General features: G+C 39.8%; 1 protein-coding gene across 1 annotated transcript in view; it reads right to left on the bottom strand.

Moving 5' to 3' along the window:
* The window catches only part of suclg2 (succinate-CoA ligase GDP-forming subunit beta), a 106,289-nt gene that overhangs the window by 46,334 nt on the left and 45,755 nt on the right, over nucleotides 1-14,200 (bottom strand). The window contains exons 5-9 of the mRNA XM_030729341.1: nucleotides 12,694-12,846; nucleotides 10,381-10,470; nucleotides 8,365-8,461; nucleotides 2,963-3,124; nucleotides 1,591-1,733 (exon numbers count right to left, since the gene is read on the bottom strand). Of these exons, the coding sequence (XP_030585201.1) occupies nucleotides 1,591-1,733; nucleotides 2,963-3,124; nucleotides 8,365-8,461; nucleotides 10,381-10,470; nucleotides 12,694-12,846 (645 nt within the window). The remainder of the gene's footprint in view (nucleotides 1-1,590; nucleotides 1,734-2,962; nucleotides 3,125-8,364; nucleotides 8,462-10,380; nucleotides 10,471-12,693; nucleotides 12,847-14,200) is intronic.

Genomic DNA, 14,200 nt, shown 5'->3' with positions numbered 1-14,200 from the left:
TGGCTCTCTTCCACAGCATGTCTTTCTCTCCCCTCAGCCCAACCGGTCGCGGCAGATGACTGCCCCTCCCTGAGCCTGGTTCTGCTGGAGGTTTCTTCCTGTTAAAAGGGAGTTTTTCCTTTCCACTGTCGCCAAGTGCTTGCTCATAGGGGGTCGTTTTGACTGTTGGGTTTTTTCTGTATTATTGTAGGGTCTTTACCCACAATACAAAGCGCCTTGAGGCGACAGTTTGTTGTGATTTGGCGCTATATAAATAAAATTGAATTGAATTGAATTGAATTTGAATACATCCAACTTCTTTTAAAAGGGTATAATAGTAATAAAAATGAGGCTCCCGTGAGGGAAGAGAGCAGCAAATCTACCCTGTTGATTGCATTTCTTTTTTAACCACCATATTCATTTTTATTTTTCTCCACAGCCTACTGACTTGAATTCATGAAACCAAATCGATCACACAGTGGATTTTTGAGTCAGGCAATGTATCACCTGCTGGAGTGTTAAGGTTAGCAAGATTTTAGCATTCATCCACAAAAGGTGTGCAACACTGCTGTGTTTAAAAATGTGACCGTGAAAAATTCTACTTCAGTGTTTGAGGTTTAGATGAAATAAAGTATTCTGGTAGTGTAATGTATACAGAATATCTATTTTTAAGAGTAGCCTGTGTATCACACGCCATACAGTGTATGTATGCATCTGTATTGTTCAGTAGCCTGTCCTGGAAAGCTATTATGGAAAATTCCAGTTACCAAGATAGCTTTTAAAATAGATGTGAAACAAATCCTTCAAAAATATTTACTGCCAAGTCAAGATTAAATTTTTTTTTTAAAAAAAAAGGTGAGCTGAGGACTGAATTTCAGTTTAATTCTACTCTGTATTCAACACAACCAAGTGTTACTAAAGACGCTCCAGAGAGGGAACCCATGATCATTCCTGGGATATAGGAGTGACAGCAGTGAGGGATTTACTGATGTGATAACTGTCAACACACAATCAGCACTGCGGTATCGTTACAAGGCTTACATTGTTTAGTTTGGCGTTATTAGCTTTCTGAACATAGAGCAGAATCACTTGTAAAACACCCCAAGCTGCCACTCAGAGCTGCAAGAATTTCAGTAGCGTGCATTTCATTTAGAGTTTTATATGTGCATTAAATCTGAGCTACATATGAGCCTGTGTTGCGTGTTCAGAGTGCACATCTTTTCCCTTCTTTACAAGCACAGTTACTGCGGAATACGGAGCGCCAATTTATCATGCCACAGTAACTGAAATGATGGCATATAATCATAGAGCCTCCCACAGTCTGTTTTCCTAAGTTAAATATGGACATTTGCCAAGGTCCCTGGTCTAATGAGTTGCACTGACAGAGCTCTAACCAGGCAGACAGAGCTTCATGAATGTACTGTGACAAGATACATGACCGCAATATCAAAGACAATTCAACAGGTGGCAAAATTGCTTTTTTCAGTCTGATTTTTCTTTCAAGCTGTGTTTTAAAATAAGTAACCAATCTGGCCTATGTACTCGACTGTTACAGTCAAGCTGCTCAAGAAGTAGACGCACAATCTTATTGTTAAAACGGTTTGTTCCTACCTTTGGGTCAGCAGTGAGCAGCTTAAAGGCCTCATACACCTGCCTCTCTTTGACTCCACCACCCAGGTCCAGGAAGTTTGCTGGTTTTCCTCCATGCAGGTCAATGATGTCACACGTGGCCATGGCCAAACCAGCGCCATTCACTGTTTTAAAAAAAATAAAAAAAAATAAAATAGGGGAGGAGTGAGTGCAGACAGAGAGACTGACCTTTTGTATTAGGTAAACTCATTTTATGCACTTTTACAAGTTTTTGTTAATGGCTCTATAGCTTAATAAATGCCTAAAATACAACACATTTAAAGAACAATGAGCCTACATTTGGACATTAAGTACAGGCTAATATCCTGAAACAGAAGTGCCCGATAACAAAGTGTGGCGCATGCTGACACAAGTTCATTAAAGTAACATTACTGGCACTGAAGGAAAGATGACATGAACTGTAATAACCCACAAAGGGATTCAACGCTAAATCATCCACTAAATAAGAGCAAATAGCTGAAGAAAAAAAGAAAAAAAAAAAAGGCGCACTTAAAAAGTGAATCTGTTGGAAATCTTCTAATCAGAAACATTCAAGTCAAGCAACACAGAGAAAATTTGATTACAACTCAACTCCTGACTTCAGAGAAAAGAGTGTTGATTAGAAGAGGTTCTGCTATGCTTTTGGACTGTGTCATCATTTAGCCAACTGCCAGTGTCTCTACCCTGCTGAGTTGTGCGGGAGCCAAGTGCACAAAAATGTCCTACATAATTTGGTTTAGCCAAGCTGAACTTGTGTCCTGGCAAGATCCCCAACCGAGGTCTCAATAAAAGGGAAATTCGCTTTAACAGCTGTCACTTTGGTGGCTTACAGGGCTCTCAAGGAAGCTGCAGGGCCTTAAAAGCTGTTGTTACTTTAAGAGAGCCTGGGAGCTGGGGATCCAGAATGGGGTTTGTGTGCAGAATGGGGGAGAAGTGCTAACAGACATCTAATGTGTTTATGAGGCTACAGGGTAAGAAGCGAGAGCACCTGTTAGTGCTGTTGTACACTGTAAAAGCTTTGATTTATGACAAGAGAGAGGGCCTTTAATGAGAATGCTAACAATCTGGCTCACAGGAGACTTTCAGGGCGGATTATAGCTAATTAGAACGCATTGGTTACGGCATCGTTCCTTCTGGAGTCTTCAGAAAGCTGCTTGTAATGTGGACTGGAGGAGAGCCCAGACTGCCTTTAGTTTGACTAAGTTTTAACTGTGTCCGAGCTTTTCACTTACGTGACTTAAGAGACACATTAAAGCCATATGGCAGGAGGGGGTAGGCTTATGGGAGAATTCATTTGCTGGGTGGTGTACGTGCGTGCAGGTGTCAGCTCTGATAGAGAGGTTTGTTTCCTTACCAAAGCAGGCGATGTTTCCATCCAGTCCGATGTATTTAAGATCCCACTTTGCTGCTGCCATCTCCGTGGGGTCGGCCTCGGTCATGTCGTCCATGGCAAACACGGCTTTCTGACGGAACTCGGCGTTGTCGTCAAAGTTGATCTTAGCATCAAAGCAAACCACTAGGGTAAACGTGGAAAAACAGAGAGAGGAAAAAGGAAAAAGACAGCAATGGGGGGGGGGGGGGGGGGGGGGGGGGGGGGGAACGAACAAGTGAGATTGAGAAAAAGGAATTCAGACATAAAAAACACCTAATTACCATTTCTAAAACCTGAAAGTAATGAACTCAAGGGTGTCCCCTCAGCCTGCTGGTCTTAATTATTTCAGAAGTTGGCTCACTAAGGTATGTGGTTCTGACACTGCCTCTAAGGAAAAGACTATTATAGGAAATGGACATTTCCTTTATTCATCAAAGAGTGTGTATTTCAAAGACTTCCCACTCTTAAAGCTACCTGAAACTATAGCAGGCTAATAATGTAACAAATTAGTAAAGGCGCTTCCACTTACATAGTGACTTAAATGTCACAATGGACATTCAGGAGAAATAAACTTATTTGTTTATGTTTATTATCATTTGAAAACTCTGGCATCAGTGTCACACCTACAGGCTAAATTTGTAGCTGAAACCAGAAGCCAGTCAGCTCAGCTTATTATAAAATCAAGAAAAGAGGAGGAAAAGGCAAGGCTGGGCAGCTTTCGCTTGAAAAGGTAACAAATTCAGACTACTAGCGGCTCTTTTTTGAGGGTCAATGCTAACTTATGCATTAAAGCTCTTTCCTCTAGTTCATAAAAAACCTGAATTTCCCCCACTCTGGCTTTAAAGAACAGAAAAGGCAAGCCTTACATCAAAAATATATTTAATATGGGTTTAAAATAACCTATAAATAATAATGTTGTGGAACACCTTCACATATTACATTTAAACAGGCAAGCAACCCAGATGCAAAACTGAGGAAAGGAAACAAAACACTGAAATGTGCAAATATGCTTTATGAGTGAAACGCAGACAACACACATACATGGACACCAGACACATGCAGCAGGCAGACTCTCCTGGGACCGGGGAGTCGGCATACTGTGTCCTCCAGGTGAAGTGTTTTCCCCACTACACAATTCCTTTTTGTTTTGTTTTGACACATCCATTATTGCAGTCTATCTACAAAATGTATTCAGCTATTACTAAACGAGACAAAAAAAAAAATACAAATTTTCCACCCTTGAGAAATTTTCCTTCTCCAAACACGTCTGTCGAAAGCCTGCAAGAAAATAGCTGTGCTCCCTGGTGACGTGTGAACAAATCGAAGCAAAGAATGAGTTGATGTTAATGTGAAGCCCTTCTACAAAGCCTGCCTCCATCACAGCACCTGCTACTTCCTACCAGTAAAAGAAAGGAAACTCATCCTTCAGTATAAATTCATTTTTTAAAGGGCTCATTTTCTGCATTATTATTCATAAGGAATCACAAAAAAAAAAAAAACTTGTCAGTGTTTGATAACTTTGGGCAAGTATCTGTTTTTGAGGAAACTAAAGATCAAAGAAGTGATGCGTCTTCAGCATGTTGTAATAGTCTATGGCACATCACACTCAATCTGTACTCAGCTCCAAAAGACAAGACAATAACGCTTATTTCTTTGAGAGAAAAAACAAAGTTTGGCACAAGTTCAACAAAAGCAGCGTCACAGGAGCTGGAATCATGCTTTGTGACTGCGTACAACATCTGAATGACGAGCACTCGAACTGCTATCCTAACCATTGTTGTTACAACGTGCAATTTTTTTGTGCTAGGCGATATCAAGGTGACTGAACTTCACTCATCTCTCTGTTCTTCTGTGTGATTTAAAGTGCGTTCTTCCAAAAGGGATTACTCAGTAAAGGAAAAATGAATACATAAATGACAGAAGCAGGCTTTTTAATATTGCATTTACTGGACACAACGGTTTGCTCGTGCCTGCTACAAATGGGAGGACATTGAAGAGAACATACTTTAATGACTTTCAATTAAAGTGTGGTATAAAAGTAAAGGTATTTTACTTTACAACAGTAGGGTCCCTGTAGATATCAGCTACCACTGTACTGTACTCAGCCAAAGACTCAAGTCATTTCTTTATTTTTTGCTTCAGACTTTGTTATTTTTCTTAAATTGGTCTTGAGCAACAATTCTCCAGGTTTTCTGAACATTTTCAAAGTTTTCTTTGTGTGTTGGGTGCTTTTTCTTTCTTTTTCAGTCCAGTACTTGTACCTGGTCATTTTCAGAGGAAGGTTTTTTTTTTTTTTTTTTTGGTGTTAAGCCATGTTACACTGATCAATGAATCATTCAAGCATAAAAAAAGGAATCTAACTCAAGGAATGAAGTGTTGTGTCTACACATAAGATAATTTAGCAAAGAGCCGATTTTAAACAGTATCTTTGCTACAAGCAGCCTGTCGCAAAACCTCTTCATTTGTTCCCATTTCTCTAACTGAATCTAAATATTAAAAAAAAAAAAGAAAGTGTCATGCCAAAAAACAAAACTATCTAGAGCAGATGAACAGTATCTGAAAGTCAAGTCCTTAAGAAATAGAAACAAATCCAGCAAAGACCTGATAGAGGACCTGAGAGATGCATCTGGCCCTTCAACTGTTCACCGAAGTCTCATCAGAAATTGTCTTGGTGGACGGGTGTCCGTCAAGAAGCCATTTTTAAGGAGCCCAAAAAGGGGAGAAAAGACTGAGGGTATGCCCAATTACACAGGAACTGGGTTGAAAATCAGTGGCAACAGGTTTTATGTACTGATGAATCCAAATTTGGTTCAAACTGTCATCACTATTTATGGAGGAGGTCAGGAGAGAGGTACAACAGTGTAAAACACAGTGGAGGCTGTATCATGGTTTAGAGCTGCATTTCAGCCAGTGGTGTTGGAGATCCTGTCAGAACTGGTGGAACTGTGAATGCAGAAAAGGACCATCAGATTTTGATCCATCATGCAGTCATGGATTGGCCTCCCCAGAGCCCGGACCTCAACATCAGTCTGAAGCAGTGTGGAATCATCTTGACAGGATGGAAACAAAAAGCAGCCAAAATCTAAAGAAGAGCTTTGAATGTCCTTCAAGAAGCCTGGAGAACTATTCCTGAAGATTTCTTAAAGAAACTACAAGAAAGCTGCCTCAGAGAGTTCAGGTTGTGCTGAAGAATAAAGGTGTTCATACCAAATGTTGACTTTCAACCTCGTTAAAATTGCACCAACTCTGTTTTCGCCTTATAAACTGTATTTCAATGTATGCTTGCACATTTTAATAAACCAAAAACCTATTTCCTATTTTCTTAGCAAAATCTATAGAAATGAATGGCGGCTCAAGCACAGTTCTGTACTTTACTAATCTAGGACACTCTTCAATGATAGTTAACAAAAGATGAGACATTTCTAGAATTTCTGAGTTTGCTTTTAGAGATTTTAATCTGCTGCAACAGAAAGTCAGACATGCTGATCAAGGCCAATAGCTAAATCATTGCTTATTTCTTATAAAATAACTCGTGCCATTTCACACTTTTCTCATCTGACTCATGTGGCACACTCATTTGATAATTTATACATGAAGCATCAAGAGTTAAGAGATAATATTTATTGCTTCACGACACAATAAATGTATCTTGAATATAATTACTGAAAGTTAATTTCAATAGACTGAGCGTGTAATAGGCTAAGCTTCATTCCAATAAACATTGTCAAGTGAAGATGATAATTGCTCAACCTTTTAATAATCTCCCTTTCATCCATTCAAAGACACTTACAGACATATTCCAAGTTAAGTACTTTTGGCTGAGCACATGCAATGGGAATAAGGGCAATCTACAACTAGACAATTGCAGGAAACAGTTCCTCAGAGTGGAATACCTGAACAGTATGATAAATCAAACAATTATAGATTTTTTTAAAAAGAACTTTCGTTTCTGATTCTCAGTTGTAAAGTTTTTAGCTAGGCTTTGGGTTTTATGTGCTTTGCTCCCAGAGAGCAATTTCCTCTACAACTTAAAATTAAACACATTAATAAACAAATAATTTTAATGATTTTGGAGGTCTTAATATTTCTAGTTGATATATGTAGCTACAAAATGTTAAAGTGCCACTTAGATCAAGCAAGACTAGTCTTCATACTGTCTTTTTCATTATAACTACATTTCCTGACCTTTTCTTGTTAGCAACTCAGGTTCTTACCTCACCAATATAGCACAAAGCTTTATTTTGACTGGCTCCCGTTTGTCCTGTTCTTGCATGTTGTTGGGTAATGCAGTTTCGAGCGGTGATCAGATCAGTGAGACAACAAATTTATTTGTGCAGAGCTTGATTTTCTCTGCACAAATACATGTTAACAAGCGCACTACTCTAAAACACATCTGTTTGTGGCAGCAGGGCTATTGCCATCAACCCAGCAATGCAGTGTATGAACGGCTTTTCAAAAACAAATCTGACATAAAACAGCGAGTGCAGTATCGTGCATCTATCCAGGAGATTCTCCAGGAGTCTGTGCTCACTAATATTCTGGCTGTCTTAAAAGTAAAATTCAGAATGAGGAAAACATCCTGCAACCTGTGACACCTTCGACTTACATTGAAACTGAGTAACTAACAACACCGTTACTTGTTGTCAACTTTCCTGACAGGATTTGCTGGGATTTAGTAAAAAAAAAAAAAAAATATCTCGTTAAGAACAATCAAAATATCTGATTTAAATATATACTGATCAATTCAAACCTACATCTTCTTGTACTATGTTCAAATAAAGTTATGTATATCAACATATATTTTTTTATTGTGATACTTTATTATTACATTTACACTCCACTCAGAGTCCATAAGAGTTTCACAGACCACCTTAGAGTGGTTAATCTTCCCCCACAATAAATTAAAGGGACATGTCTGAAGTTGCTGCTGCCATTTGCAGTACCTCATTACTTGCCGATGATAGATTATACACCTTTAGTTAATCATCGGCAACTAAGAAACATCAACAAACACGAGCATGCTGTGAATATGGAAAGCTCTGCTCCCTGAAGCCATTTGGATTTTCATCCAGACAAAGTCATGCTGACAAGAAGCTGATGTCACTGTGTTGCAATTACAGTACACTTCACATTCTAAAATGCATTTAGACCAGAGGAGTGAAGAGCTGCCTCTATCTTGCAGTCCGCAATTAATATGTGGCTGTATCATGCTGAAATGTTGGATTCAGCGTTTAAAATGTTTAACAGAAATTACCGACAGTTAGTAGAAGGAACACACACATCCAAAAGGCACACAGAAAAAACACACAAAGCAGGCCAGTCAACACACAAACACAAAGACAAGCATTTTTTTTTTTTTTTTTTTTTTTAATGATACAAGGTACCTTGTCCTTCGGGAGTCTCTCCGAGAGGATTGACTTCAACTTGAGTGGCGTCGACTTTCAGGAACAGATCATAGAGCCTCTTAATCTGATCTGCTGCCTGCGAGGTCCACAGAGGACAGTAATTACCTGATGGTTCGGCTCTGAGTAGTCAGCCCTGACAAGGCCGCTCAGCCTCCCACACAGGCTACATAAAACATGGCAAATCATCTTCACCATCATGGTGTCTGATGGTGTTTTTGGCATTAATGTGTATGGAATCCAAAGTTAAATTAGTTTATTTTTTCAAAAACAGAGATTAAATGGTATAATTAAACATTTCAGTTGATTGCACATAGATGTAGTACCCATGCATACCTCTGTTCTTTTCCATCTGAAACAACTTGATATTTACAATATGGGAAACAGACTGATGTTATCAGTGAAAATAGGGGCTTTGAAATGCCACAGCAATTAATCATGAACAGCAAAGTCCTCCTCCTTTAAAAAGGGACTTCATTCTATTTCTCTACAGCTTCTCTTCTTTAGTTATGAAGGCAGCTCGACAGCACAGACAGACACATACAAAACTGCATCTGCTCCTGTCGCCACACAGCTCCTTCAGAACGGTAAAGGTATTTTAGAAATGCTGTAATTATCTCTGAATTAAACAGCCTGGCAGCTGACAAACAGCAACCAAGGACAAGCTTACCAACAATGCACACAATTAACCAGTAATTTTCTATTTCTCCCATTGCCTGTTTAAAAATCAATTTCCTTTCAGTAGCCAGCAGAAATAGACCACAAAAAGGGATGCAATAAAAAATGTCATCAACTCAAGTTTGTTTCACAGAGCCAGATTTATTTTTGTAACTTGTGTATGTCATTATTCCATGTGCTAGGATTTGAGCTTATCTGATTTCTCATGCCAGTCAGAGCTTGTGCAAAAGGAAACAAATTAAGCCCTTTATAAACTGGACAAACATCTGACTTTTCTTTTCAGTGGGAAAGGGTACAGTTGTATTTATTATCGGTCAAATGACTCTAGTCCGCTTGACAGCAATTCCGGGTATTTATTGGCTCTGGCTTCAATCTGCAAGTCATGTTTCCATCACTGCAGATTTTCTGTCCTTTTCCAGCACAAAGCTGTGACGCAGACTTACAATCTTTACATAGGATGCAAGGCTAAACGTCTATCAGCTGTGCGGCTTTGGGCCGGCACTGTGAAGTCTTTCATGGCTCACAAACACTGTAAACACTCCTGTCACCTTCCCAGCAAGGTGCTGTTAAACTACAAACACAATGCAGTGCTGTTATACTGTATGTGTGCCACAGCCAGCTTGGCTGTGCTAATGATTCCAATCATGCTAACCAGAAGTTCACCAGTAGTGTTTTTCAGTGCTCGTGACATCAAATGTGAAACACCACATAGGAAATAATAAAAGTCAAACTCATCTACTGGCAATGGGAGAGGTTTTGTGGAGTCAGACATATTAAAAAAAAAAAAATACCTGTAATCTTGGCATAAAAATAGTAATATTAAGGTAATAGTAAAGGATCTAAAATGACCTGAACCAAGCGCACATTTTATTCTGTGAGCTTGGCCTGCTGCTGTGCTGCTCCTCATCTTTATTTTCAGAGTAAATGCCTGAACATGATTCATAAAACTACCACAAACAAGAGTAAATGTTTGTTTCACTGTCCTCAAAATAATAGCTGGCCCACTGAGTTGCGTTTTAGTGGTTAACACACAACTCACTCCTAAAATCAATGTGTGGCATGTTCTATCAAATAATGATATCGTTAGTAGTGTAAGCTCCCCAAGCCTGGCACAGTGCTGCGCCTCACTGCCAAGTATGACAACAGACCACCTGGCAAGTCAGCACAGTGTAATGACACTTCACAACTTGCTTCTGGAAAACTAATAATAGCCAAAGTATGGCCTATTTATGAATGGGCACGCATCTGTCTGCCTATATATGAATGCAAGCATCACTAATCCTTCTTTGTGACTTTAAAGCCTTCTATGGGGCCCGTTACCTGTCTCTGCAGATCTCCTTTGAAACCCAAATTAGCTGCCATGCCAAGTGCCTGGTCATCTCGCACGCCTTCAAAGATATCTATGGCTTCCTGGTTGATGTGTAGAGAATATGCAAGAGAGAGGAAGACAAACAAATGAGGACAGGAAGTAACAGGAGCCGCAAATGCTGTGCTATAATATGACAAAAACAATGTACAGTATGTTTATATTAAGCTGGATCCTAATTAAGCTATTTGACAGATTTCCAATAATCATACCCTGCACAGACCAATTCTCTAACAGCAACAGACTGCCTGTAAAGAGGAACAACATAACAGCTCCCAAGAAAAGAAGCCAGTATATCTGAAATTGCCACCTGCTGGTTAGTTGATATTGGCCACAAATCCCAAAATACTTTGGAATATATTCCACACGGGAAATTCTTCAGACATGTTTGCGCTTCTGGAAATAATCTATGAGGCACTAAAAAGAAAATTGACATCAAATAATTATTTCCAACAATAATTAAAAACTTAAAACAAACAAACAAAAACAAAAAAAACCCAAAAAACCCCAGAAGAACATAATATAGGCAGCACCTTAATCATTTGTTGGTTCGTTTATTTTTTTATATTTGTTTACGATTAGTTTATTAATGCCATAAAAAGTGTTTATGTAGTCATGATAAATAGCTGTGATTGACAGTATCAGCGTAAATCTGTTCAGGAACTGTGCACATGTACAAAAGAGATGTTTTTTCTAATTAGTAAAGTCTGAAAGCACATTTAATTAGCAAGCTAACACTAATGTTATAGCCTCATGGTAAAATCTCAGGCAGCGTATCCTCCACGAACACCAACACCAGATTTTGCAAATTTATAGAAACTGATCTAGATCCATGCCAAAATGTAATGGGTTCTCCTTTTACCCAAATTCCATCAGGTTTTTAGAACATGCAGTTCGGTACTTTATGTGTAATCTTCCTGACGGATACGCTGCAGTGGCTGATCTGTGGGAAGTTCTGGGGCTGTGCGCTTATTGAGATTGAGCGATTTGCTCAGTAGTCCAATTGTCCTATCCTCCCCTTTTGGCACCGCCAATGGCCGATAGCATCACTGCTGGTGGCAGGAGAGGTTATCCACCCTCCATAATCCACAATGTGTGCCCCCTCCCCCCAAAAAAGCACATGGTAGAGAGAGAAACAGTGGCTGGATAAAAGCTGAACAGCTATAAATAATAATTCTCTCTTTTGATGATGATGGATCGGTGTCACTGCTCCACAGACACGTTCATTTCAAAGGATCGCAAGAGTCCGAGCATGAACCTGTGTGCACGCGCCTGTGCAGACACGTCTGTGCTGCAAGTGTTGGTTATATGTAAAGGTGCAAAAATCACACTGCAGTGAGGCATATTCAAGCCATCATTAATCTCATAATAATGATAATAGTTTAATGCATCAATGAAGAGCCATTGCAACTCATTTTGACCATCAGCGATCTCCAATGGCACAACAAAGCATTTATATTTGAGCTGGACAGGAAGCGGGACTTCTATAGCAATGTTACAGCAGCTCAATATTAACCACAGGGCCCCTTGTTACAGCATCATTACTGCTTCACTTAATGATGACATTTCATCCATCTATACAGACATCAGGCCTGGATGATAACTATTTTAATCATCTTTGTTTATTAGCAACATTTCCAATTTCTATAAAATCTGAAGTCTTTGGAGGAAATAAAGATGAACTCTTTGACAATGCAGATTAGCAAAACAAGATACATGTATATAACCACAGGAGGTCGGCATCTGTAATGCCGAAAGTTTACATCTGTTAACTATGATGAGACATGTTGTCAAGAAGCTGTAAACAATGGCAAAATACAACATAGAAGGCTGTGTGTATTTGTACACACTAAACTCCAGTGTTTTTCTGCATGTGTGCTGTGTTCAGCTTCTGCTCTTTTTGTGTGTGTGTGTGTGTGTGTGTGTGTGTGTGTGTGTGTGTGTGTGTGTGTGTGTGTGTGTGTGTGTGAACAGATCTCAGCTTCCATCTGGAAATCTGGCATAATTTCAAACCAAATTAAAAAACAGAAAAACAAAAAAAATGCACACAAAACAAAAACCAACAACTTTGTTATAAACTAAGCAATTTAAGCAAAGCTGGTGAGGTGAAGCGTTCCACTGTGCCAGTAAAGAACAAGTATCATAGTAAGATGTCTAATTCACGTAAGTTTTCAGGGACGACCCCCCCCCCCCCCCCCCCCCCTCTTATTCTTGTAGCTGGTAATCATTGACATTTTAGTAATGAATGAAATGCAGACATTTCTAACCTTAAAGATGAGTTCTGGGGTGCTAGCAGCCACCTCCTCGATATCCATACCACCCTGTGGGCTTCCTACCATAACAGGACCGTTGCAGGAACGGTCCATTAGGATGGCAAAGTACGTCTCCCTAGTAATATCCAGGGCCTCAGCAACCATCACCTGTGCATTGCAAAGCAGAAAAAGAAGGGCTGGATGGAAGAAGGCAGTTCTGTTACTGACCTGACGTCATATTCACTTTCTTTTTTTTTTTTTTAAATGAAGCAATCTCATTTGATTTTCCTTTATTCCTTCAAGTATTTAGAAAACCTTTGAAAATGTTTCACATTTAATCTTTAAAAGTAACACATTTACAACTAGCTCTACAAAGCAAGAAAATAAGCAGGGTGCACAGATTGGCACAGTCTATGCGCAGCAGCTCTGAGGAAATGTCATCTGTTAGGACTAAATGAAACAGAGGCAAATAGAGAGGAATTGTGTGTTCAGTCAGAAAGGGAGGTAAGAAGAAACAAGCTAGAAGCCCATTTGAAAAAGAAAGAAAGAAAAAAAAAGACTTGACAGGAAACTATCAGTGCTGTGGTGGTTAATGGGGTGCAGGTTTTGCAGATGGGATGTTGGTTTGAACATGCACAGCCCTCATGTTCTGCTTCCACCCCATCGTCCAGTGAATGAGGATGGATCGGCTTCTCGATGCCCCGTGTTAACAGACAAGCGCACCCATCTTCTTGTCCAGAAGTTGTTTTTTCCACTCACTCAAACAGCTGTTTAAGTTGCCTGTAGTTTGACTTGTACCAGTTTCCTCTCTCAAACTAAACATATTCTTTTCCCACAGTCCATTTCTATCTTTCATTGCTTCACTCATCTGTCCCACCTTGTTTCCTCGTCTCTCATTCAGTGCTATGAGAGTAAAATCCATGTAGATACAGGAGTGCTGCCCCTTATCTGTGTTGTAGGATGTGCTGAGGGTTGATGTGACCTCTGGCTGTCATCTTGAAACACCAGGTTCTGGCTACACCGTTATGGTACTCGAGCCATTAGGTTAGTCAATGGCTGCTCTTGCCAGGTCCGATTTCTGCACCATATGCAATTTTCTTGGTAAGACAATAACCACAGATGTCCAATTGGTGGTCACGTCTCTTCTCACACATCTAACTCAGGTTTGGGTCATCTGCCTTTCCCTTCTGCCTTTCTTTGCTGAATTTTCTGCAGGTGCCTTCAATAAAAATTACGTGTGACACTCATTTGATTCAAACTAAAGTTTGCAAGAGAAATAGAAGCAGATGGCTGGAAGTTGGGGGGAGGGGGGGGGGGGGGGGGGGGGGGGGGGGGGGGCAAAGAGGAAGGCAGCAGGACCCACAAACAAGCCACACACTGAAGAAGGCTTCATCACCTGGACGCTTCTGTTTTGAGGGGGTATGACATGCAGCATGCGAGCAGAGAAAATGGTATTCCTGCTTGTTAGTGGCACACAGAAACAGTTGTTTACCAAACACTTTAAATTCACAGTGGGCCATGT

The sequence above is a fragment of the Archocentrus centrarchus genome, chromosome 5 (genome assembly GCF_007364275.1).
Source record: "Archocentrus centrarchus isolate MPI-CPG fArcCen1 chromosome 5, fArcCen1, whole genome shotgun sequence".
Taxonomy (NCBI): domain Eukaryota; kingdom Metazoa; phylum Chordata; class Actinopteri; order Cichliformes; family Cichlidae; genus Archocentrus; species Archocentrus centrarchus.
The sequence above is the reverse complement of the archived record's forward strand: the minus strand, read 5'-3'. Positions and strand labels throughout refer to the sequence as shown.